Consider the following 27,834-nt stretch of genomic DNA (forward strand, 5'->3'; position numbering starts at 1 on the left):
TTTGCCTTACTCTTTTGATTATATTGCAATTATAACATCTTGGTTATACACTTGGCGAGCCAGGCAGGCTGAATATACTAAAATTAACATGTCTTTCCTGTGGAATTTCTATAAATGGGTCAAGGGGGAGAACAATACTCCCCTAGAGAAAATGATTCCAGGGCAGATCCCAGGGTTTGAGGGATCGCCCTATTACGAGTTAGCTGCCATCATTGAAAAATGGGGTCCCTTACGTGTTATGGGCAATCTCTCCCCATATCGCATGGCAGACTATTTTCAAGGACTTGGCAAGGACATTCTTATTACCAAAGAAAGACAATTGGCTGCCTCCATGGTGGCATGGCCACTATTAACCGCTTTAAATCATGCGGACTCAAGAAATAATACTTTAGAAACCGAAAATCAGCTTTTGAAAGATCGCATTGAAAAGTTAGAGCACGAACTTGGCGTTTTAACGGGGAAGAAGCCAATTCTACATCTTCCTGTAAGCCAAATTCGTAATATTTCAATAAATGATGACCAGGCTCCTGAATCAACAGACTTCGTTGATCAGGACAACAAGAAATCCAAATCAGACCTTGAATGTCCAATTCAAACTGATCCATTGGAGGTCCGTCCTGTGATAACCCAAAAAACAAAAAAAGTACAGGACAGACCGGCAGGGGTGCCGCCTGATCAATGGCCCCCTGCCCAGACTCATTTACATGTGACAGCTCGGCCATACACAGCAACAGAATTAATGGACTTAGTACAACGATTTCGGCAGAAGCCCAGAGAAAGTGTGCCGGCTTGGTTATTGAGACTGTGGGATTCTGGGGCAGAAAGTGTCGTGGTGAATGGCCCAGAAATATCTAAGTTGGCCACCATGACTGTCCATCCTGCTCTTAGGCAAAGGTTATACGTGGGCAATCAATATCGTGATGAAAACCATTCCATACTAGAATGGTTAATGGCGGCCTGCCGTATGGTATGGCCGAATAAATCAGACATACTGTTACATACAGGTATGTGGTCCTCTATGGAGGACCTTCAGAACTATATCCGTGAACTGGGTGTAAGAGAGGCCATTTATGAAGATACATTTGATGGCCCTGATATGGTTAAATTTTCGGCAGGGATGAGAGATTTAATTCTACAACAAGCTCCCTCCCATCTGTACGGCACCCTAGTTTCGATATTAAATCCCCTTGTAGCATCAGAAGCCGTAGTCCAGCAGGTTGCCCAGTTAGTTGCCGATTTGGGAGAAACAGAACGCCTGCGGACTAGGCGCAATATTCGGTTTTTGGAGGAAGCAGAGGTCCTGCCGGTAAATAAAACCAGAATGCCGGCTACTCAAGCTCCTCGATCGGGACCCATAAGGGTATCCCGAAAACAAATGTTTAATGATTTAATTCGGGCTGGGGTCCAATTTGCTAAGATCGACCGCCAGCCCAACCACGTACTTCTCCAGCTCTGGAGACAACTAAAGGACAATCAAAAATTCCAGAGCTACCCTAAGAAATCAAGGGTAAGAGCTATAGAGAGGGTTCCAACAACAACATGGAACCTAGAAGATTTTATTATTCCTAACAGGAAAAAGAAGCCACCTCAGGTGTCTCGGGCCACAATGCCTGAGCCATCAGAAGCAAAAGAACTGGCCCTAGCACAATTCATGCAGTGACGAGGGGTGTTAGTCCCCGTAGGGCCTCCAGACGGGACCGGAGGCCCTATGTAGAATTAACGATTTATTGGTCCCGAAAAAATATTCAGAGAGTTATGGCATTAGTGGATACTGGAGCAGAAACATCAATTATCTATGGAGATCCAGGAAAATTTCATGGCGACAGAGTGATGATTGGTGGTTTTGGGGGACAGACTATTCCTGTCACCCAAACATGGTTAAAATTGGGGGTTGGGCGTCTCCCACCCCGGGAGTACAAGGTGTCTATTGCCCCAGTCCAAGAATACATCCTGGGCATAGACATTCTATGGGGTCTGGCTCTCCAAACAACTGTGGGAGAGTTCAGACTTCGACAAAGATGTATCAGTATCCGGGCGGTGCAGGCAATATTAAGAGGCCATGCGAAACATGAGCCTGTTTGCCTGCCGAAACCGCGCCGGATTACTAATGTTAGACAGTATAGACTCCCGGGTGGGCAAGATGAAATATCGAGAACGGTGCAGGAATTAGAAAAAGTGGGCATTATAAGACCTGCACACAGCCCGTATAACTCCCCCATATGGCCAGTGCGAAAGTCGGATGGCACATGGAGGATGACAGTAGATTACAGAGAATTAAATAAGGTCACGCCGCCTATTCATGCGGCCGTACCCAATATTGCTTCCCTAATGGACACATTGAGTAGGGAGATAAAAACCTATCATTGTGTCCTAGATCTAGCAAATGCATTCTTCAGTATCCCAATTGCTGAGGAATCGCAAGATCAGTTTGCGTTTACGTGGGGAGGCAGGCAGTGGACCTTTCAGGTCCTGCCACAGGGGTACGTGCATTCACCAACGTATTGTCATAATCTAGTGGCGCGTGACCTGGCTGACTGGAGAAAACCTGATGATGTTAACCTATATCATTATATTGATGATCTCCTGTTGACATCCGACTCACTGGAGGTAGTAGGACAGGCAGCTGATTCATTAACTGCCTATTTGCAACAAAGGGGATGGGCTATAAATCCCCAAAAGGTGCAAGGTCCAGGCCTGTCCGTAAAATTCCTGGGGGTGGTTTGGTCAGGAAAGACCAAAGTGCTACCCAGTGCTGTTATAGATAAGGTTCAGGCATTTCCAGTCCCTACAACATCAAAGCAGCTGCAAGAGTTTCTAGGTATATTGGGTTATTGGCGTTCCTTTATACCTCACCTAGCGCAGCTGCTAAGGCCATTATACAGACTCACAAAAAAGGGGCAGCTATGGGACTGGGGGAAAACCGAACAGGATGCTTTCCAACAAGCAAAACTGGCAGTTAAACAAGCTCAGGCATTGGGTATATTCGATCCTACCCTCCCAGCCGAGTTGGACGTTCATGTTACTCAAGATGGCTTCGGTTGGGGCCTGTGGCAGCGCCAGAGTTCTGTTCGGACCCCCATTGGTTTCTGGTCTCAGGTTTGGCACGGAGCAGAAGAAAGATACAGTATGATTGAAAAACAGTTATTGGCTGCCTATTCGGCATTACAGGCAGTAGAGCCAATAACTCAGACAGCTGCAGTTATAGTCAAGACCACTCTGCCAATTCAGGGGTGGGTGAAGGATCTGACCCACCTTCCTAAGACAGGGGTGGCCCAAGCACAAACAGTGGCACGATGGGTCGCCTATCTCAGCCAAAGGAGCAGTCTGTCTTCATCCCCCTTGAAAGAAGAACTTCAGAAGATCCTAGGCCCAGTTACATATCACAGTGATGCACCAAAAGAAATACTGGTCGCTCCACCAGAGAAGAGTCCCATTCACGAGGGAAAATATCCTATCCCTGAAGATGCCTGGTACACAGATGGGTCCAGCAAGGGCAACCCGAGCAAGTGGAGAGCAACAGCATACCATCCTTCCACCGAGACAATCTGGTTCGATGAGGGGGATGGTCAGAGCAGCCAATGGGCAGAACTGCGAGCCGTGTGGATGGTTATAACCAAGGAACCCGGTGATGGTATCCTGAACATCTGCACAGATAGTTGGGCTGTGTACCGGGGGCTCACTCTCTGGATTGCACAGTGGGCCACCCAGGAATGGACTATCCACGCCCGACCGATCTGGGGCAAAGACATGTGGTTAGATATATGGAATACGGTCAAACACAGGACTGTACGTGTCTACCATGTTTCTGGTCATCAGCCCCTACAGTCACCGGGAAACGATGAAGCCGACACATTGGCCCGAGTTCGATGGATTGAGAATTCACCATCTGAGAACATCGCCCGCTGGCTACATCAGAAGCTACGGCATGCTGGACAAAAGACAATGTGGGCAGCTGCTAAAGCATGGGGACTGCCCATACAACTATCTGATATCGTCCAGGCATGCCAGGATTGCGACGCTTGCTCCAAGATGAGACCGAGATCGTTGCCCGAAACAACAGCCCATCTTGCTAGGGGACACAATCCTCTCCAGCGATGGCAGGTCGATTACATCGGGCCCCTTCCTCGTTCCGAAGGGGCAAGATATGCCCTGACCTGTGTCGACACTGCAAGTGGGCTACTGCAGGCCTATCCAGTACCGAAAGCAAACCAGGCATATACCATCAAGGCACTCACTAAACTGATGTCTGCCTACGGGACACCTCAAGTCATCGAGAGCGACCAAGGGACTCATTTTACTGGTGCAACGATACAGCGCTGGGCAGAAGAAAATAACATCGAATGGCGATTCCACCTGCCATATAATCCAACAGGGGCAGGCCTCATCGAACATTATAATGGTATTCTTAAGGCTGCCCTGAAGACAGACTCCCAGTCCTTGCAGGGGTGGACAAAAAGACTGTATGAAACCCTGCGGGACCTGAATGAAAGACCTTGAGATGGCAGACCCAGTGCCCTGAGAATGTTGCAGACGACATGGGCCACCCCGCTTAGGATCCAAATTACGGGCACTGATCATCAGGTAAGACCCCAAATTGGTAATGAAAATAATCTTCTGCTCCCTGCCCCTGAAAACTTAGAGCCAGGTACCCATAAAATAAAATGGCCCTGGAAGGTGCAGGTAGGACCCAAGTGGTGTGGCCTACTTGCACCTTGGGGGAGACTATTGGAGGTGGGAGGCTCAGTAGTCCCTCCAGTAATAGGTACATGGCCTACTGATATTATGGTCAACACTCCGATCTTTATTGCTAAAGGGACCCCCATTATGTCCCTATGGCAGATCAGGACACCTCCTTTGGTGCCTGATATCGTTATGCAGCCGCAGATATCCGGCCAAAAGGTGTGGTACAGGCGGCCAGGACGTGCCCCAGTACAAGCGGAAGTGTTGACCCAAGACAGAAATACGGCCTGTATCTTGCCCTGGAGAGCAGACCTTCCCCTCCTGGTACCTGTAAAACATCTGTATTACTCCCCGTGAGTCTGTGAGCCTTCAGGACCACCGGAAGGAACAAAATGCCATCAAGCGTTCCAGTGTTGCTGTCAGATCACGTACAACACCCGGTGATGGTCTGCATGGGACTGATGGAACATAGAATGGACTTGCACCTCAGGACCTCATGCCTCCAGGCACATCATCGAGCACTGGCCCATAGAAGAGTATGGACATCCACTAATCATCACTTGTCTTGAACTGTACCAACATACGTCGCGATAAAATTGTATAAGTGTCGCGATATACCGGATCTCTGTATTAGGGAAAGCTTACCCTTTTGTTAACCTGATCATTGGTTCACGCCGTGAAGGGGTGGAGTGTATGGCAACTGCTGAGTCACGGCCTGAACCTCTGATTGATCACCTGAGGTGAGCCTTGAGTCAGCCAGAGGAGCACAGGTGAAGGCAATTCACCTGTGCTACCGGAAGGGGTGGAGCCAGGCTCCACCCCTCCTGGACCTATTTAAGAGCTGGCTACCAGAGGGGGAGGATCTCTTCTGGAGATCCTCCTCTTTGATATCTTCTAGTGAGCTCAACCCAAGGGTAAGCTCTTCTACTTATTCTCTTTTGTGATCCCTGTTTGCTTTGCCTTACTCTTTTGATTATATTGCAATTATAACATCTTGGTTATACAATGCCCTTGTAAGTTGTCATCTCAGTTCCACTTAGAGTGTTTTGGTCCCTTGTTTGTTAGAGAGTGTAGAGCCATTAGAGTGAATGAAACTGATCAATTGTGAGCAGTATGAATTCTACTCGATGAGTGGGAATGTTGCCACTGCTGTTTTTCCCTACAGAAATGAACTAGATGTTCTTGTGGTTATTTTTCCCCTCAAAAACTCCTATACAGAGGTGGTCCTACACAAATTCCCTTCTAATGAATCATTTCCCCTATATTAGTGTTAACCTCCAAAGGAAAACAAACTAAAGTGTGTTCTGAGTTTCTAGTTGTAAGAAAACATTTCCTACACGTAGATGTCATTGAGTGACTTTGTTCCTTCATGTTAAATAGAGCGGTGAAAGGCAGAGCAAAATCTGCGTGAATGTATCAATGCCAATTTCTAGATATTTAAGGAAAGAACCTGTGATAGCTGCTTGTACACACACACACCCTTGCTTAATACAGTGGTTGACCCCATCACAGAGATTTTGCAGAAATAATGAAAGGTTTTGGAGGCTTCCTTTGGCATTGATTAGTTCTTTTCTAAGAAATTTGCAATTCTTGCAATTAGTGTTGTGTTCCTTGAGAAATGCAATCATACTATGATTGTCTTGAGCTGAAATCTTGTTTTCTTTTTGGTAGTTTTGGATTTAAAAGCTAAGCACTGTGTTTTATTGAGTTTTACTATCTAGCACCTTTTTGATCACTGGTGACACCAAGGGTACCGTTTCTTATCTTCTGAGGATTAGTAAAATATCACACAAATCTTACAGTGTGGGCATGTTGTTTAAATGAAGTTAATTGGCATGTAATCTTTTGCTGATTTGCAACTTGAATGTAGTGCCCCGCCTTGACTTTGTGAGCACTGTAGAAGTTACGTGAAGCTGAAATAATTCAGAGCTGCTAGAAAGAAAGCTCTTTGAATACTGGTTTTATTTTAATGTTATCATATGTCTAGGTGTTTTGACCTGGACTATGTGCTGACATAGCACTGGTTGAAAACCTTTCTACACCTTTTTGTTCCTGCATCATCTGGCTCACTGTGTGAGAATATATATATATCCCTGCTTATTTTTACAGAAAGCTTTGACGGGGATGGATGATCTGCAGCAAGTAAAGGCCCTGGAGATGCAAGTAGATACAAGAGAGAGCAGCTTGGGGAACTTTGGTAAGAAAACAATTCTTTCTCAAATTTTCCCTTATTGTATTTTATCAGGACTGGGGAATTGGAAGCTGTATGTAAATGTAAAGCACTACTGTGCTTGAGAGCTCTTGAAACATATTCTTCCTGGTATCTCTCATTTCTTGATTACTGTTTTCTTCTGTGAGACTCTAAGACTGAACACTACAGCAATGGATAGGTGACACCATTTAGGGCCATAAAGATGCTCAGAGGGCTGGAGCACCTCTCCTATGAAGAAAGGTTGATGGAGCTGGGCTTGTTTAGCTCGGGGAAGGGAAGGCTCCAAGTAGACCTCACTGTGGCCTTCCAGTACTTGAAGGGAGGCTACAAGCAGGAGGGTGGCTGACTTTTTACATGATATGATAAGTGATAGGACAAAGAGAAGTACTGGTGAGGCACTGGAACAGATTGCCCAGAGAAGCTGTGGATGCCCCATCCCTGGAGGAATTGAAAGCCAGGTTGGGTGATGCCCTGGGAAGCCCGATCTGGTGGGTGGCAGCCCTGCCAATGGCAGAAGAATACAGCTGGATGATCATTAAGGCCCCCCCCAACCTAAACCAATCTATGACTTCTGTCTAATGCCAAATTAATTTGAAAAGATTCCTCATGACATGCCTCAAGGACTTAAAGGAGCATTTACTGATTAAGTTGCCCTCTAGAGTATTTGATGCTATTGTAGTGAGACAGAGTAGCCAGAGTTCAGTTTGTCTCCGCTGAAAGATTCCCCCGTGGCTGGGAAATCGCTAGTGGTATCAGGCTGCCAATGCTGCCAGTCTCCTGCGTTTGCTTCCTGTGCTGCCTCATCAAGCTGTGCTGCAGAATGCGCTTGAAGAAGCTCCTCTAGATACATCACTTGATGAGCCCCAGGAGGCTCTGAATGCTTGTAATTCACCTCTGTGTCATCATCTCTGCTCAAGAGAAGTAAGGAAGTAGTGGAGGAATTTCTTCAATAGCAGTGTCAACACTGAGAGTGTGCAACGTTCCTTTCTTCCAGTGCTGGAAGGCATTTCTGAAAGCAACCTGTGTGCTCCTGTCACAGCCAAGTCCATCTTTGCCTTCACTGAAGCTAACTATTGCAGGGCAATATTTTATGTACCAAAGGGAGTTGCACCCCCCAAAAGCAGGTGCTGGTATTTTCAGACAAGCAGTTCATTTTCCCGTGCAGAGCACCAAGGTGTGCAAGTGACAGTAATGTAATAGCCAGTCCAATATCTTTGGGCCTTCTGATATCAAGAATAGTTAAAGGAAGTACATGAAGGGGGCTTTTGTTTTGAACTTCACAGCCATTTTATGGATGGCCTCAAGTTCCACTAGGGAAGGTTCAGGCTGGGTGTTAGGAAATAATTCTCCAAAGGATTACACTGGCACAGGCTGCCCAGGGAGGTGGTGGAGTCACTGTCCCTGTAGGTGCTCAATAAACATGCAGATGTGGTAGTAAGGAATATGATTTAGTGGGCAACATTGGTGGTAGGTGGACAGTTGGATGATCTTAGAAATCTTTACCAACCTGAATGATTCTGTGATTCTAAGATGTGTATCGATTATTCAGTTTATTTTGCAGACAGGTTTATTTTTGATAGACATTTTGGTAATTTAAGTCAAATTGCATCTGTTTCTTTCAGAGTATATAATCTATTCAGTCTTGTTTCCTCTGGTTGATAAGAAAATCTTATTACACCATTTCTACCAGTGCTCCAGAGCGGTGTTATTCCCATGCCATTATGCATTAGCTATGACAAGCTAGCAAAAAGTCTTACCTTATCTGTAACTTCTGTGTTGTGGTATTATCTTAAACATGTAGTCCCTTCCATTTCCTCTTTTGAACTTTACCTCACTGTCCTTTATTCCTCACATGCTCACACAGAAATGCTGCACTTAATCTTGCAGGATTTGTGAAGTGTTGTTAGAGCAGAACAAGTTAATTTACAAGTTAATTTAAATCTCTCTTTTCTCACATTTCCTCTGCACTTCCCTTTCCTTCCCATTACAGGAATAAATCCCTTCACTTCTGCTTTCTTTGAATAGGTTTTTGCAGCTTTTACAAAACACAGAGCACTGTTCCCACATTGCAAACAATTTCCATCTTATGTCCCACTTTGAACCAGGAGTTGGACTTTAGGGGCTGTAAAAAAAAACAGCAGCTGCAGATCCCCACTGCTTTTGAGAGTAATGAAACATCAAGGGGTATGACAGGACAGTTTGCACCTTCAGTATGAGTGGTGTAATCAAGGCTGACTTTGTGCCAGCTATCTCCCCTGAATCAGTGCACTGCCAAACTGGTTCCTGTTCACAGGGAGCTAGATAAATGGAGTGAGTGGAGTAAGGAACACACCAACCACAGTGAGGGAAGTTCGAGCCTGACAGAAGGGAAAGCTTTTCTACTGTGATGAGCAATAGAGATATCTGGAGAGGTTGTGAGTATATCGCAAGCATTGAGATCCTGCATCTTCTTAGCAAAATTTCCAGAGTGGTTTTAAACACTTGGAGGGGTTTTTTAATTAATGTTCTACTTTGGGCTGAACTTGGAAGCACTGCGTTTCACCCTTTCCCAGTTTGTCAGGACAGCCTTTACACAGAGGTGTTATATAGGGGGAAGGAATAGTTGTATTTCTTAGGGACAGGGTGGAGGCTTAAACACTAAAAGACCAATGTTAAAATGGTTTCCTGTGATCGGTATTAGAATAATGAAAAGCTTCGTGCCAGAACTTGAGTTTGAGTATCTTTGTGGGATGCAGGATAGCTGCTGAAATCTGTAGCTGTTTGTTCTCACTGCACCTTGCTGAATGACAGGCAAAGCACTGAACCTCACTGGCAAGTCTTATATCCAGCTCTGCGGAATTTGGATTTACTTTTGTTCTCTATTACTGTGTGTAGGCTTCAGTTTATATTTGAGCAGATGGACTATTTCCTTTTTATTAGCTTATCCCTTCAGTTTTGATTGCTGACAGATCTGGGACCATTTTGATGACCGGTTTGTAGAAATCCCTGCTGAAAGTAATGGTTGGATATAGTCATTTAAGACACTACATAGTTCTCTTATTTCTAAGTGATTTTAATAGCTACAAATCAAGTTACCCACAATGCTCTTCTCTGGTTCTTATTCAATTGTTGCCTTCTGGCAGCCAGTCTAAGTTGATTATGTGTCTGGAGACTGTTGCTTCTCTTTGGTGAGGCAGCTGTTTGCTGCATGGGGACTGTGCAACACTGCACTGCTGTTCAGGTTCAGCAATAGGCATATGTTGCTTTTCATACCGGTTGATCTGTTTGCTTCTGCTCTGTTTGTCAGTATTTCTTTGTAAGAAGCAAAGGCAAAAGACATTTGCTCTCCAACACGTGCCTTCCTAACCTGCCTTTAATTCATAGAATCATAGAATGGTTTGAGTTGGAAGGGACTTCTGAAGGCCATCTGATCCAACTTTCATGCAATGAACGTGATACACTTAGGATAGATCAGGTGCTCACAGCCCCTCCAGCCTGACCTCAAGTGTCTCCAGGGACATCCAGCGCCTCTCTGACCAGCCTGGTAATTTAGCTGGTATGAACAAGCTTCACTGAGAAGATACAACAGCAAGGAGTGCAGCAGGTCTTGGGCAACCTCTCCAGCAATTAGAAATACTTCAGCAGGGGATTTATGTTAAACTCTGTCTTTTTGTGAGATATGACCTTGGGTAGCTAGATGACAGCTAGCTTGGGTTTGTCTGCATATACTGCATTACTATATAAACAACAAATGTAATTAATACAGATACTGTGGCTTTTAGAATATAATAAAGCCAGCACCTTGCCTGCTTTCTCTTTAGTGCTAGTGAGTTATGTAAATGTCATCTGCTATACCAAGGCAGCTCAGAATGAGACCCGCATTGCTACTCTGCTCATGAAGTTCAGCACTTAAGGCAATGTAGCTGAATGTATATGTATCTTTTTTTATCCAGAAATGGAGCTAGTAATCTGAAAAATGCAGCCTGTTTCTCTAAAGCAAGCAGCTCCAAAGTAGGTGCTTGCAGGGGAATGCTCATTTTATAGCACAGTCAGGCTTTTCCCTACAAATGCACATTGCTTTGGAGGGCCAAACTAACATTTACATGAAAATATTTTCATCCTGGGTCCTATTTTGATTTAAAGTTTAGTAAAAAAAAAAATCAGGTATAAGCACCTACCTTACGTTTTTATTTCTTTCTACTATTAATTTAGCTTTTTTGTTCTACTGGAGTAGGACAGCAGAAGAATTTAACACTCATGCACTGTTGCAAGGAATGGCCCTGAGACTCATGGGTCAGTGGCCATGGTGGGGATGGGTTGATGGTTGGGCAAGATGATCTTAGTGATCTTTTCCAACCTATGATTCTACAAAGAGGCTACTTAGTAAAAGGGAGTCAAAGACAGAAGAGAGAACACTGCATGCTGCTCTCAGTTCTCAATCAGACCAGAACTGTGATCATAAGCTTTTTAGAGAAATACTTCATTAAAATCCTCCAGGCAGATTATCACACTACTGCACGTAGCATTCGCTTCTTTTTAACTTACTACAGAGCCCAGGGGTCCATGGTGCCAAAATACAACAAAATGTTCGAGATGGGGGATTGTGTTACAGTAATGAAATAACCAGATGTGAAAATTATGTCTTCAGCCTGTAACACTGGCTGCCACACCCCATGGCCTCCTTGAATCCTTTAATAGCATATTTTTCCTGAACCAACCCCAAATGTGTTCAGTAGAAAGTTTTCTTTTGAACAAGACTCATTTCTCTTCAATTCATCTTCTTCTCAGACTTTGACTTTTAAAGCCTGTTTGCTTATTAATGCCTCAGGTTTCTTATAAGGAACAAAATAGTATTTTTTTTAATCATCTACATTTTGCTGGGTTTTTTTTTTCCCCTTGGGGTCTTTCTTAGCACATGGATTTTATGTCTGCAGAAGTCTTTGCTCAGTAGCACTTATGACTGCTGTGAATAATTAACTGAGATAGTGGTATCTCCCCTGTTGGGACTCTGAAGTTTGGGGGTTTTTTTTGCTATATTTTATAAAATTTGACATGAAAATGTGTGCCTTGCAGGATGAGGATGGTGTGTTTGTAATTTGTGCTATAATTTTTATGTGTTATGGAAAATTATTAAAAATAAGACTAAAAGAAATGCACAATGAGCTTTTAGTATTTTCTAAAGAGCTTTACAAACAAATGACATTAAAGATTTGCAGTATAGCATGAAATTCAATATGTGGATTATAATCACTCCCAAACAGCATTAGATGAAGATAATGCTTCTTCTGAAACATGATTTATTAAAATGTTTTTGCCATAAACACTATTTGGGGAAATGGAATAAACAGCATGGTTTTCTTCGTTTGCTTGTGAGATTCCACTCCCTTTTTTAAATAAAAAAAAAATAAATTCAAATTCCTTTTTTGATCCTTTGCAAAGAGCTGGATAGCTAGAATGTCATGCTAAATTATCCTTTGCCAAAGAGATTACTGTTGAGAACAGGTTTTAGTGTCTTGGTCTTAGTGATCCAGTCTGCCTAAAATTCATGCTACCTCTCCATGGTGATGCATCGTACTTGAGGATTCTTGCCATGGGTAAAATCTGCTGGTGGGAATGGGCAAGTTTGCTGTTGTCAGTAGCAAATGTTTCCTGTGCCGGGGGCTTATATCCATGGACTGCTATGATCTAAAGCGTTCTTGATCTTCAGCTGTTTGAGTTATCACTCAGTTGATAGTCAATATGGATTATCAATCAGAACAAAGAAAGCAGTCGCCATGAAGCCAGGTTTTGTTGTCTTTTTGGAAACGTGCTCTATCAGGGTTGTCAGAGGGGGTTTTCAAAAATATAATTCGTCTGTCAAGCAGACACTACGTATATGTTGCAAAAATGCAAAGGATGTAATATTTTCTAACTGAAATAACTTCATTAATTTTCTTAGAAGGGGTCCGGCACAGATGTGACAGGAACAAATGAGAAATGTAGGTAAAATAAGATGCTTCAACTTGTAATTGTCAGAAGTTTCTTACATCCTACCACCAGGTGTGCAAGATGATTCTTTATTCTAATCCCGTAGGTGCCTATCTACCTAATCTGAGAGAGCTGAAGTTGAACAATAGCTTGCTCGTATCTGTGAGGTAAGAAATGAATGATAACTGAAACAAACATAAAGAATAACAGCCCTCCATTTTATTTAAATGATAATATCTTCATTTATGCTGCTTTTATTCCTATCATTTCCACATGCCACGATAATGGATTGGGTCACAAATGTGTACTCCACAACCTCCTAAGTTTAAGGATAGGACCTAAACTGGAATAAATCAGTGTAGCTGCAAGTGATGCCAATGGGTTATCCTACAGTCTGCCACTGGGAAAGTTCCTGCTATGCTGACATCCATGGAAATCTGCAGAAATTTTGGGGTTAGAATTTTACCTCATGTGTACGTCTAGATGCTTGGATTCCAGAGTGCTTCAGCCCTTGAGCTTTTATTGTGCCCAGCAGTCTTTATTATACAGGTCAGACCAGTTCTTCAGCAGATGAAAATCTCCTAGACTTGATTGAAGTCAGTAAGTTGCACTTACTGAGAGCTGCTCTGAAGCTCCGTCTCCTTGGTTTCAAACTAAAAGAGAGGAAATTTGGACTGGATCTGTGGAAGAAGTTTTATTCAATAAGGGCAATGACACACTGGCACAGGTTGCCCAGTGAGGTAGGTGGTGAGTGCCCCATCACTGGCGACTCTCAAGGTCAGGCTGGAGGGACACTGAGCACCTGACTTAGTATAGGTGTGCCTGTTCATTGCAGGGGAGTTGGACCAGATGGCCTTTAAGGGTCTCTTCCAACTCAAATGATTCTGTGTTTCTATGATATTCTCTAATGGATTGCAGCAGCAATAAATTCTTCACTCTCCCATGTATTGTTGCTGAAGTAGCTAACAAACTTTCAGTTTTATGACTGGTGATCTGAACACCATCTCTTTATTAAGGCCCTTGACTGAGCTTATACTATTTGTTACAAGGATAAACAATGTAAAAGAGAATTGTGCGGATTCGATCTGACAGCCATTGTGAGAATGGATTACCTGGACTGTCATTTGTTCTGTGTCAGAACACAAGCTGCTTCTCAATCATACATGACCTTGTAAAGAGTTCCCCCTTTGAGTTAGGGGAAAAAAAAAAAAAAAAAAAAAAAAACTGTGGATAATAGTGTTTAAAAATGGTACTTCATCATTCAGTTCTTACACTTCAATCATATTTTCCCTTGTTCTGATGATAAGTTGTGGTATTTGCTCTCTAGGATTTATTTTTTAAAATTCATTTTACAAACCACAACATGGGAAAGCAGTGAATCTACATTGCTGCAAATGTTTTGATGGCAGCCAACCCTTGTCATGGAATTTTCTTCATTTCTGTGGAGTAAATATTGAGTGAAAACAAATTCTATTTTTTATAATCTCAGAACACATTTTACTATTAAAAAAAAAAAAAAAAAGCAAAAAGTGAGTTTTGGTTTGGTCTAAAAATCTATATTCTCCAAAAACGTTACATGGCCATTTCTGTCATGCAGGGTGAAATTCAGAAAAACTTCTGACCATCATGGTCTAGCTTATTTGGCTTAGGGCTTTAGCAAGGTTCTGCACTTCCTTTTGTATTGTCAAGAAAAGTTTTTGCAATATATTTCTGTGATATGACATCCTTCTTGCCCTTCATGCAGATAATGCTTGGTCTCTTGTTGAGTTTTGATTGGATCAATTGTAATGCAAATATGTTTTGGTTTGGATACCAATCTTGTTGTGACAGTTCCCAGGCATACAGACCCTACGAGACACTCCACACTCTCAATTTTAAGTAAGTGTGTTTTTTATGTGCCAATTAAACACAGTAATAGGGGTAAAGGAGGAGCAAGAATCCACTCTCCCAGAGCACTCAGTGAGTGAGGGACAGGAACAGTTTTCATTTCTGAATTCCAATTTTTTACAGCCTATCATTGGTTAACATAAATCACATGAGGGCACAGCCCACAATGCAAGCACAGTCTGGGACTCAAACTTTGGCTTTGGACATCCGCATCAAGTCAACATAATGCCCCTTAAAGAAAATTGTCTTCAGAGCAGTAATGACATTTGCTACAGCCAATGTAATATAGCTATACTGCCACTCTACCAGGCTGTTTCCAGTTATTCATGAATGGTTATACTGGTTTTTTTTTTTTTGAATTAAAATTTTTGATGCTTGAATTCTGTCCAAAAGGTGACTGCTTGCTTACTTGGTAAAAGTAACTGCCATAAACTTTCTCAGGGGTAAGGTCAGAATCGTTGTGGCTATAGTTTGAAAATGGGCAGCAAATAAGATGAAATGTCTATTAAGGACAGGCTGTAGGATGTTGGTTGGTTCATTGAAACAAAGGTAAGGATGGAAAGATTGAGGGTGTTTCATATACGGCTGTTTCTGGGTTTTAGTTTTAGCTTTCTACCATCTCTTGCTAAAGGGGAACAGCTTGGAATGCCCATGGTACTGTGGAAATAAATTATTTCTGATCTTCGTTCGTTTTCTAAGTCACACTGATTTTATAAGGTCATCATTCAGTGATCTTTGCCCATCTCCTGGCAGCCAAGAAATTCTAGATTTATGAATCGATAATAAAGAACCAAACATGGAGCCTGTTCTGAAAAGTGTCTTAAAACCTGACTTTCTTTTGTGATGACACACGCTTCTTCTCGTGGTAATATTTCCAGTAAAAGAACTATATTTCAAGGCCAGTGAATTATTGCTTCTGCTTTGGCATATTGCCTATATATTTTTTATCAGATTGCTTTTATTCTTGATTCAAGGATGAATGAAGAGATCTGTTCAAACGTGTTAGATAAAAATCTTTATGAAAGGGCTTTTGTATCAGATATGCAATCTCAGGAATTGGTTCCCATAAGCTTGTAGCAGAAGCTGTTTCATGAGCTGAAGTGCATTCCCTCCAATTCAGCTCTAGCTGAGCTAGCAGAAGACTGATCTGCTCCCAGGACTACTTAAGGAACTGCTTATAATACGGAGAAGTTCGTATGTGTTAAGAGAGATGAAAACCAGAGACTGCAGAGTGAGGGGCCAATATAAGTATGAGGGATGTAGTGGAAGGGGAGCAGATTTCCTTCATCCAGAGTTTAGATTTCTTTGCTGCAGTCCACATTGCATCCAATTCTCAAATTGCTCTTACCCTACTGCAGCAAGAGTCCTCCAGAACGAGAGGATGGCAGTCCAGTAAAGTTATCATGGGAGAGTGGAAAGAGACCTGAAGGTGCAGAGCACATGAATATTTGACACTACTCATGCTTTTATTTTAAGCCTTAGGATAGATAATTATTATTACTTTTTTTTTATAACACCTTCTGAAAGGCTTCAGGCTCTCTTGACAGTGAAAAGATGGCTGAAAATGTAGGAAAAAAGCAGCTTGAGCAGGGGTTTTGCTGATGATTTAATTACTTTAAGAAAACAGATCCAAACTAATTCTTTCTTGTTTAAAGCCCTTGCTCCTAATTAAGTGTTTAAAAATACCTTTGCAACCTGAATGGAGATGTTTAGGAATTTGTAATTAGCTGTGTTATTCCCTGCTACTCATCCAACAGCGAGGTTAGGTAAATGCTCACCTTTTAAAGCCACGAGAAGTTTGACTTCAGTGGAACTGCTTGCAAACTGAAAACTGAACATTAGTCCAAGTGCTTTCTTGGATCTGGACCAAGTGGCACCGTCCTGTATAGGACTGAGCCATAACACAAACGACCCCAAAACTGGAAGTGCTGCTGATGGAGTGTCTGGAACCTACTGTTTGGTGGACAATGTCCTTTCAAACAGAAGGTATAGAGGGGCACCGTTCCTTTTAATCTGTTTCCATTAGTTTCTTTTTCCTTTTTCCTTTCCTCACTATTGTTCTCCTCTGTTTGCTTCTTCATCTTTCAGCCATTTCTTTTTTCTTTTTTTTTTCTTTTTTTTTTCCAATTACAGAATTTCTGTGTCTGATATATAAATACAACCTGCTTTTTGCAGCAGATCTTTTACAATAGATAAAATCGCAAACTATTTTCTATATTCATGTCAGGTACTTGTTTTAAAGACACAGGTGTTTGTCAACAGGTGATCTCTTTATATTACAGTAGTGCTTACAGCCCTTAATAAGAGATCAGGGTCCTGTTGCATTACATTATACTGACACACACAGAGAACTGCTGCTCTCACTTGGTCTATCTGAATCTCTTTGTGTCCATATTTCAGTGCCCAGAGCAACACTGCTTGCTTTTACACTTGTTTTTTTCTGCGTGGGGAAAGCATTTATTTTCCAGTGCAAGTTGGTTTCTTTAGAAAGCACTTCTACTGCTTCTTGTGTGTAGGCAGCCTGAAAGCCTTTCAGCAAATAAGGTTGCTGTGAAGTCTATCTTAAGATATTCTTTGAGGACTTTGGGTGCTTTCCAGGAGCTAGGAAAGAAAGCATCTGAGTTGAAACTTAATCTCTGTATTAATGCCTGCACATCCCTGGGAATATCATAAACCTTGGCAAAATTGCTGTGACCTCAAGTTTTATTTAGCAGTGATGGTTTTAAGGACATGCATATTATTGATTACAAAAAAAAAAAAAAAAAGTGATGATTTGGGGATAGAAACAGAGCTATTTTTAGTTGACTGGATTATTTTCAGTAAAGTACCTTTAGCCAGTCTGCTTTAGACTTTAGGAAAACCTGATTCTCATCTCCAGCAGCCTACATTCTATGTTGTCTTCCCCAGTTGAAGCTCCCTTGCAACCCAGTGAGGTGCAGGGGGCTCTTTTCCCACATACTTCTCTTTCTGGTGAGATAGTAAGCATAACACAACACTTTTTGCAGCATGAACGTGACTACTGAAATAGCAAATTAGGTAAATAACAGAAAACATTTGCAACAAGTCGTCAGCAACTGCCTGCAAGCTAAGGTAAGTTCACCGTTCAATGAATTGTCATGCTTCTTTTCTGCCCACCATCTAAACAGACACACCACTTCTCAAATATTTGGGAAAAATATGGGGGAATGTACTATCAGGAGTGCATGTTCCAGAGAATGGGAGACTAGAGAGGAGGCAGTAGATGTTGTTCAGCTTTTCCTTTCTCTTGAGAAAGTCTGAGGACAGAGGCATCCTGCCTTTTTCCTCTGCAGAAAGCAGCCCTTATTCTTTCAAGTTCAGCAAGCAGAGACAGATGCGTGTATCCACATTTTTAAAAGCTGCAACTGTGGCTCTCACCCCTTGTATGCTATTTCCCTTTCCTTCATCAACAAAATACATATCATTTCCAAGGGGCACCTCTGAAATTATATATTAGCCTCTGCTTTAGTCTTACAAGTGCTGCTTGTTTAAAAGTAGCAGCTAGCTAAGCTACTGCTAGCTGCTTTTAGTGGTTGAGAAGCCTTGTGGGGGATCTTGTGTTCACCTGACTCCAATCTGTGGGATTACAGGGGTCATCCTCACTCTTTGTACCACCTGGAGATGCAGTGGCAGCAATTTACAGATTACAGGAATTCAGTGGCTTTGTGGCTGAGCCACTGGAACAAGGCTTCAAAAATACAACTGTGTTTTGAGATTAGCTGTGGTCTCTTAGTAGAAATAGCTGCAGAAATTTGCCATCTCTTCAATCTCAGTTGTTTGCTTTATGTATTACCCAGGGGCAGGCGGAGTCTTTTTATGAGTTACTTGCAAGGCTTTTCTTCATGGGGCCATGATCTCAGTTACATACAGTTACATACTGCTATAATATGATAAATAGCAATGTTAGAGGTAACTAGCAGATACCTGGCAGCAAATAAATGCTTTGTATACCTAGATATTCATGTTTGAAGCTGCTGTGTTTCAGATGTCAGAGCTGGAGATTGCTTATGAAAATATACACTTTAGTCAGTGGTAAGACAGGACGGTTATAATTGTCATCTGAGAAAACCCAAAGAATTGGGCTGGGAAGCAGTAGTCCATAGGCCATTGCTGATGAAGTTATCCACCTACCTTCATTTCCTCAACAGCTGTGGTCCAAGCAGACATCAGGAGGGACTGGCCTTGCAGAAACAGGCAGGAAAGTAATGATAGCATCATGTGCTATGTTTGCAGGTTGCTTTGATTCTGTCCTCTGAGAGTTTGTCTGCCTCGTGGTTTATTGTATATTTGTTTTGTTGCTTTTTTTGGAAAATCATTATGTTCAGTGGGAAATTATGTTTCTTGGAGTTTATGTTTTGGAAATTTGCAAAAGTCTTGGAAATTAAGTTGCCTTGGAGTGCAAGGTAAGTGCTGATTTGGAAAAGGGAAGGATGGGGAAAGGGAATGAAGCTTTTCAATTCTATTAATTGGTTGGTAACTGCAAGCAATATGAATATGCAATGAAGGAATAAATAGGGTTTTATTGCGCAAGCAGCTTTAATAATCTAATTTCTATAAAACATTCTCCATATGGGAGTTGATTTAGTTGTTCTCATTTTCTGTGGACGCGTTACTGTACGCTGAGGACATGTTGCTATTTTCCCACTTGCACACTTCTTTTTCTGTGGATATATTTCTGATTTGCTCTTTGGCGAAGTTTTATCCCTCTGCCCTGAGGTTGTTACAGACTGCATCAGGTCTCTCTGGGATGGATGGATCAATACCTGCAAAAAGAAATACCAAAATGCCTTGATGTTTTAGGAAGTGAGTTTTGGGATTCAGTCAGCGAGTATCACACGTGCCCATTCTTCTCTCTTTGCCTCAAGCTGCCCTCTGTGATCTTTGTATGGAGAACCCAGAGATAAAGGTTTGATAATGAAACCTACCATCACTTTCAGTAACAGAAATCTTATGAAGGGTTGTGTGGTTTTTGTTTTTTTTTTTTTTAACACCAGAGAATCTTGTCAGCTCATTTGGAACTTTTATGAAATATTCCCTCTGCTTAATCTGCAGCATTAGAGGTTTCGGCCGTTGATTTTGAAAGATGAGATCTGCACTCAATCAAAGTTGCAATATATCTGTCACGTTCTGCCAAAGCTCAGACCTGGAACATCCTGCAAAGCAAGCACACAACATGTGGGACTCTTAGTAGGTATTCATGCAGAAAATTCAAAGTGCTGTGGGATTTGCTCCTACATTGTAAATAACTCATTCTTTAACCATGGTTTCATTATCCTTTACTTTTTATATGTAAACTTTCAACAGTGAGAGTGAAGGACTGCCAGATCTATAGGAAATGGCAGTAGCTCTACTGAGGGACAATTGATACATGGGTGTGACAGTTTTATTGCCTGAACTTTGCTCTTTGTTTGAAAATTCCCTTGCTCTCAAGGAGTGTGTAAGTTGCAGCACTGTGCTGGGTTCTGCAGCATCACTGTGGTGGCACAGCTTCATGGTGAGTAAAAAAGGTCAAGGGCAAGCGTTGGCCCGCAGCATCACACTGGCAACCCTTATTACTTTGGTGCTGCAGGAGCTGAGTTAAAACAACTGATTGGTCACTGTTACCACTGCACTACCTCGTAAAATGCTACTAGGTAGCTATGCTGACAAGCAATTTTAAAGATCAAAGGGAAATTAAGAAAAAAATTCACTATCCTTCCCACAAGTATGGTATGTACTTGTGTGTTTAGAGGATCACTGTGCATGACTGCAAGTACATCAACTTTGATCAAGCCCGTAATTCTCCTCTTGCTTTTGTGATAGCAGCCAAAAATGAGAGCATTTGAAACTAAAGCTTCAGGTCACTTTGCAATGCCATTAGCTTTAACAGAATTAAATGTCTGGGTTAGTTTGTGCAGAACAACAAGTAGTTACGGTGCAGATCAGTTCTCCATTTCATTTACAAAGACCTCTGTCCTCTTGGACTCTACAAGCACTTTTGGTTAAAATGAGATACAATCTGACAAGGAGAACGAAGGGCTTTCAAGTTGCTATGATGAGTTCAATGAGCCAGTGAGAAGAGGCAATAATGTATGAAGTGTCTCAGGCAGCATGACGGCAATGGGCTGCCCATGTGGCTTAGCAGCTGGGTTGCCCTCTGTTGTCATCTCCTGTCTCTCACCTGAGAGCTTAAATTATTTTTCTGTAAGCAAGTAAACAAACAAAAAATTGAAATAAAACTCTGAGATGATGCCAGGCCGCCCCCAAAAATGAGACAACAGAGACACCCTACTGCTACCTGAGTACAGTGCTGTGAGATGCAAGACAGAGCATCCAAGCCAACACCTGCAGCATCTTGCTACTTGGATTGTGAAGAGTAGGTACGTAACCAAGCAAGGCTGCAGAACTGTGAAGCAGCCAGCTCTTTGCATTCAAATGCAAAGTTGGACTTGATAGCAAAAGGACACTGCAAGGGCATGAGGACATTGCCTTAGCATTGCTTGCAGGGTTGGGGTGTGTCATGGATTTGATCAAGGGCAACACGTGCATACAATCAGTTTTATAATTCTGAACGCTTTACAGCTATTTGAGAGTACAATGAAACTATTTGTAAGCTTCCTATGGGAACATGTGTTACTGATTTAAATAATATTCAGGCCTTAAAAGTTTTTGCTTCTGATGTCAGAATGATCAGTACAACAGAATCATTGTGTACTGACATATGGACTGGATCGTTGTCGTCGCTGTATGGCTTGGTAAGTTCAGCTTGATCTCTGTAGATCAGTGGTTTTCTTTCTTTACTTTGTAAGACATTAGCTCAGTCACTCTTAAATTCAGATTCCCTCCAGTCACCGGCATGTTCACTTTAAGTGACCTTTAAAAATAAATACCAGCATCAAGCCCAATTTCAGATATATTGCTACTGCAGATTTATTTCACAGATGTGGGTGTGCTTTCAAGTATTGTTTGCAAGTTCAGTGGATTTAGTGTTTTATTTATAGGTGGGTGATTCTAAAGCAATTTCCAAAAGAAACAATGATCTTGAAGCTGATGGATGTGCAGGACTATGCTCTGTTAGGGCTGTGCTGTTGTGTTTACTGGGTAGCCTGAGCTCAGTAGAGCTACCCAAGATTTATTGTAGTGAAACCAAGAACAGGATTTGGCTCTGGAGGTCTGTTTTTCATCCAGCAGAATTTTGGCTCAAATGAGTCAATCCCTGAAGAACAAGGAGGCTGGATTAATGGAAGAACATGTTATTATTTCTCAAACTATTATTAGGTGTTGTGAGCCAAACTGTTCCTTGCCCCTGTGCTCTTCCCCAAGCTTTGGGGAGTGACGACAAGATGGGAGCATTGCATTTCATGGGAAAAATCTTGAATGGTTGTGCACAAGTGAGAGGGTGCTGCCAAGACCCTCACGGAACACAAAGCTGTTCAGTGAGTTCCATTCCCTGCAGCAGTGTCTGGAGCTTTCAAACCCTTCTGTTTATTCATTTTCATGGGGGGAGAAAAAAGTTATATATGAGTATATGCAAGTTTGTGGCGTTACAATGAAACTAGGAAAGTCTACGTTGGTTTCCTAGCGCTTTTAGGTGCTAAAAATGTGTTTGGGTGTTCAGCATATGTTCTGTAGGCAAATGTTCGGTTATGTTTGTAGGGTAATTAGTCCAGAGAACTTGGTTTTTTGTGACCTCAGAGGCTATAATCCTGTTTGTCACAACCAAAGTGATGATGCGCACGTTCTCACCCTGTGCTCCATCTTTCTGCATCGTACCTGACCCATACAAACCACTGCAAAATTTATAGCTGCTTTGCCCATTAATTCCTTGCCCTTCCTGTGAAGTTACCAGCTTCCACATCACTCAGGATAGGACACTTGTCTACCAGAACTGAAGTAGCTGATGTGTATATTAATGGAGCTGTTTCCTCTGTGGTGTCCTGTGGTTCCTTCTATCCGTTAGCTGTTTGCACAGCACCCTTGCATGCATGCAGTGAGGTAATGGTCTGAAGTTGTGCTAGGGGAGGTTGGCTATTGGGAAACATTTCTTCTCAGAAAGAGAGGTGATGCAGTGGCACAGGTTGCCCAGGGGAGTGGTGGAAGACCACCCTGGAAGTGTTGAAGAGCTGTGAAGATGTGGCACATGTGGCTAGTGGGAGCAGTGGGGTTGGACTAATGGTTGGACTAGATGATTTTAGAGGTCTTTTCCAACCTTTATGATTCGATGCATGCTTACAAACCCACATTGCCCTGATCCTTGGAAGCTGTACATGCCAGATGCAGCAAGGCTAGGCGCAGAGGAGGCACTCCCTTCTCTTGCATGCTCTGAAGTTCTTCTTCCACCAGCCAGAATATTTCAGAAGTGTTTTCAGAAGTGCAGGTGCACGCAGTTGTCCGTTGGGAGCTGCTCGCTCCGAGCTACGCTGCTGTTTAACCCTGCAGCCTTACAGCAGCCGTACTCTCAGGAGGGATCATCTGTGCAGTAATTAATGAGGGAGTTCTTCTGATATTGCAGTGAGATTGACACAGCTTCCAGATGAGCCTTTTGTTAGTTACCAAATAAAATATTTGCAGGTGTACTTTGCTGCAGTAATGTCTCAGACTGAACATCACTCACTGTGGATGCGGGAGTAAAGAGCTGCAGGGCCAGTATTTGACTGTTACCCAGAAAGTTCACCCCTCCAGCAGCCAGGAGAATGCCTGAAGATGCATTAGCTCATAATTCACAGTAAATACAGAGCTGTGCATGACTCTGTAGGCAGTGCAGGCAGGAGCTGGTCACGTTCATGTGCACTTGATTCAGCCGAAGCCAGCTCTGGAATTGAAAACCATAACTGTCCAATTCACACATGGGGGAAAATATGATTTAACTCTGGGACCATTTGACCTCTGGGTAGGAGCAAGGACTGCTTCTTCCAAGTGTATTTTAGCAGGAGAAGGGGTGGCTGTTTCTTCTCAGGGCTTTGTGTAAAGCCACTTGGGAATGAACACATGGCTTTGTTTTGCCATCCTGTGTATTGACAGAAAGAAAAACAATAATAACAAACGTACTATCAGAAATTCCTTTTGTGTTAAAACACCATGTTAGGTAAGAAGTACAAGACAATTGAAATCGTGAATTATACCATGCCACATCTAAGGGAATCGCATTAAGATTGTCCTCACTTCCTCTAGACCAATCCGCAGTGTTCATCAGAAGCACTTGCTTCAGCAGTGTGACAGTGGGGATGACTACTCTCATTGACTTGTGTCCATTGGCTTACAGAAAAGGTGATTCTGCACCAAAATTAGCCTGAAAATTGAAAAACTGATCGGCACTCTAAGTGGGCCATGAAGCGAGCAATATATTTCCTTTGCATTACTGGTGCCTGCTGTATTTGAGCCTACTGGTGTATTGGCCCTGGCTGATGGTAGGTTCTGCTTTTACATTTAATTTAATTTCTTTCTTATTATGGGCACGCAGCTTACAAATCTAATGATAAATTTCTGTAACTATTGCTTTGGAAGGCATCTGTTCCTTGAGGAAGCCTTGGGACGGCTGTTTGCTCTATTTATGAAATAAGCACAGTGCAGATAGTCTCTGAAAGCTCTTTTACAAGGTCCGGAGATGCGATGACATACAAGGAACAGCCTTTGACAGAGAGATATGTCATTTGACAGCGATTTTTCTGACTTGCTTTGCTTTGACCATTTTCTCTTGCCGTGGCTTGTCCCAAGAATTCATGCAGTGGAAAAATAACAAAAAAAGCAAAGATACCTCAGTCCCACTTGTGAAAACACTCCTGAGCCAGTGGACGGACTGGTGTGCAGCAGCCCTGGAGCATGCAATTTGCTGTGATCTCTTTTGCTGCAAATCTGCATCAAAGCTGCACAAAGTTCTCCGAGAGCAGCACAAAGCTGTTCTTTTTCCCCATCGCCCACAGAGATAAGGCACAAATAAGCAAGCTGTTACATGTACTTCAAGATGGGAAGAGATTGTGTGACCATATTCTTTTATCTTCTGCAATTTTTCCCTAGAAAATGTGTTAATGTATATATTATAAAAGTTCACTAATCCACAGTTTTGAAGTCCAAGAGCCTCTCTTGTAGGAACTCCAGTTGAGCCTCTGCCTCCTCTGATAAGTTTGTCTGCCTCTGTGTCTAGTTGCTCCCAATCTGTTGCTTTTAATTTAGTAATGGCTTCATGCAACTTAATGTTACCAAAGGCAGAAGGTGCTCCCAGTTCCCCGTGTTGATTTGCCACTTCTTTTGCATTTTGTGATGCCTTTTTCTCCAATGATACTATTGTGATACAGTGTGGACATTCCACATACATGGAGGTAAGCAGGTCTGTGTATGATTCTCTGGATTAGGACTGGAAAGTTTGGAGTTCATACAAATCGTTCATTTTCTACATTTTGCTGGAGCTGCAAAGTGGATGGAACAAATTCTAATTTTCTGCGGATTGGAAAAAAATGTTATCTGGTGAGAGTGCCATTCCTTTCAATTGCAAAAACACAAAAGAGGTAACTCAATGGAATTACAGAGTATGATGACTGTGACTCAGTCTAAATATGTTAGTTTGGGTTTATATGTGTAGAGTAAATGGTGCCAGCATAAATAATCCTCACTCAGTTCTTAGCACGTAGGTGCAATTTATGAAAGAACTACCATGACACAGCTCTTGGAAGAATCTTTTTCAAGCAGAACTGGAGAGGCATGTTGGCACACGAGCAAGGATCTCTGTGGAGGAAAAGCTTGCATTATAATTGCATTTCCATCTTTGATGGTGACATTTTTAATGACAATTCTTGTAAAAAATGTGTTTTGAAGAAGGTAGCAATGACCTAATTATAGGGAAGAGAAAGCGAGTCCTGAGTTCCTTTGTCCATTCCAATGGAGCTTCCATTATTTCTTTCTTAAGGGATCTCGGAACCACGTTGTCCCATCTCCACATGCTGTGGATGGTTTGCTGTGGGCTCTTAGATTTAGATGGAATCTCTGCCTTCAGCTCTCTAAAAGTAAGTATCAATGTGTCCTGCCAAACAAGGATGTGATACCTATCTTCGCTTGATATTTTCTCTGTAATTGTAGTCTTCATTTTGCAAATACTGAGTGTTACTAATGTGAACCTGTTAATACTTCTGTTTCCTTCTGCTGAGGAACTCTACATAGCCTACAACAAAATCTCAGACCTGTGCCCACTGAGCTTTTTGGATCACCTTGAGGTTTTGGACCTGGAAGGAAACAATATTGAGGACATCAACCAGATGCAATACCTGGGGCTTTGCTGCAAACTGAGCAGCCTGACAGTTCAGGGCAACCTTATTTGTTTAAAGCCAAATGCAGAATCTGCAGAGGTGAGAGCATGGTTTGTACAGATTATGTTATTTTTTTGTGGTGCTTTTAAAACGTGTGTTGCAAATGAGAAATATGTCTTTCAATTGTATTAATCTGAGTGGTGACGTGGGACACATTTCCCATGTTTTGTTTGTGTTGATCTTGTCCTCTTGTTGATGTTGTCTCTCACATAAGCACAAATGACATACAAGGAGTTCTGGTCAGGAGTCAGGCCTGCTCCCTGTCAGTGTGGGACTTCCTACCTGTGAGAATGGAATTGGACTAGAAATCATCTTAGGACTCAACTGTGTGATATGAAGTCTTAAAGGAGGACCAATGAGAGGCTGGACCTCAGCTGCATGGATCCTTCCAGCTTGTTAGGGTTTTTTACAGCCAGTTAGAAAGTAGCTAATGTTTCTCTTATGGGGTGTGCCAACTGAAATTTCTCAGTTAGATAGCATTCTTTAGGCTTTTGTATTCTTTTGGAGGATCACTTGTCCAACATCAGTTTCTTCAGAATCACCATTCTCAAAACTTGGAGTAGATGCTTGAAGTAACTAGCAAAAGCTGTATTGTAGGAATTGCTTGTCGTCCTCTCCCTGAAAGGGTTAAAATGCAATGACCAAAAAGACCTTTGTAAAAGTTGGAGGTACATCTCTTAAATACTGAAATGATAAAATCAGTTCTGAAAAAGGTATTCTGGTAAGCGCAGGAGATTCTTTGTGTCATAGAGATGATGATAAAGCAATACATGATCTGCCTTGGGTTTCAGGGTGGTCCGCTAGAAAAATAAGGAAGATCTAATCTTATGTTTATGTTAATGTTATTTTATTTTATGATTTTAAAGCTGTACTGCTCTCTTTCACTTTACCTAACTTGAAAATATTAGCATTCCTGAGGTATAACAAAAAGCATATTGGCATCTGCTCAGGAGGTAACTGGAAGAAAAGTGGAGTTTAAGAAATTGGTCAGAAAAGTCTGTTCTTCATTTTGGTCACATGAGGTCTAGTACATACCTAAGGACAGCTTGCAGCTGCCATGCTATGTACTTTCATCCACATATATGTAGGTACATAATCGACAGTATTCACTAAGGATGGTACATCCCGCAGTGGTGCCATAAGGACTCAATAATGCAAGAAAGCAGGAGCTGGGGCTGCGTATCCACTGTGCCATGTTCCATAGCTTCCCTGTGTGTTTCAAAGGGGTCATACCATTACCACTAATTTTCATGAAAGAATGGATTTGATACTTGTCCTAGACTTAGTCCAGAAAACTGAGGTGTTATCAGTGAAACTCAATAATGTAGGGATATTTTGCATCTCCACATTTTTAAGATGCAAGAGTTTCTGAGATGAAATTATTGGTTTGGTTGTATCCCTCGATAAAAGCAGCTGCAAAAGGTAGTGCTTTAGTTATCATGATTTTCCTCTCTGGAATCCAAAACACAGTATTACACACTCATTTTCTGTTTTGAGCTGTTAGGAGTGTACTTCAGAGACCACTCTTGCAGCTGTTTATATTCACAGTGATTTCTCTATCAACATTCCTCTCTTGTCGAAGATGTAATTGTGAGAGAAAAACCCAAATATTCTGACAGTAAGGAAGCACTGCCTGCTTCTGATGGACAATCACCTGAAATACAGAAAAGAGTGAGACATGGGTTCTGATTGCTCAATCTTCTTGCTGTGTGGCTTTGCTGTAGCTCTGTACAAGCTCTCCCATTTACTTGTTTCCAACATATGGAATGGCCCAGCTAGGTTTACTGCTCTTTGTTCGTACTGCCTGCTCGCTCT

At 42.2% G+C, this 27,834-nt stretch overlaps 1 protein-coding gene across 1 annotated transcript in view; it reads left to right on the forward strand.

The window, feature by feature from the left end:
- Positions 1-27,834, forward strand: part of LRRC56 (leucine rich repeat containing 56) — a 59,898-nt gene that overhangs the window by 21,204 nt on the left and 10,860 nt on the right. Inside the window, exons 6-9 of the mRNA XM_042884578.1 lie at positions 6,790-6,877; positions 12,945-13,005; positions 25,623-25,719; positions 25,861-26,058. Of these exons, the coding sequence (XP_042740512.1) occupies positions 6,790-6,877; positions 12,945-13,005; positions 25,623-25,719; positions 25,861-26,058 (444 nt within the window). The remainder of the gene's footprint in view (positions 1-6,789; positions 6,878-12,944; positions 13,006-25,622; positions 25,720-25,860; positions 26,059-27,834) is intronic.

Source organism: Lagopus leucura, unplaced genomic scaffold (assembly GCF_019238085.1).
Source record: "Lagopus leucura isolate 7727_CA_CO unplaced genomic scaffold, USGS_WTPT01 Super-Scaffold_100044, whole genome shotgun sequence".
In the NCBI taxonomy this organism is placed as follows: Eukaryota; Metazoa; Chordata; class Aves; order Galliformes; family Phasianidae; genus Lagopus; species Lagopus leucura.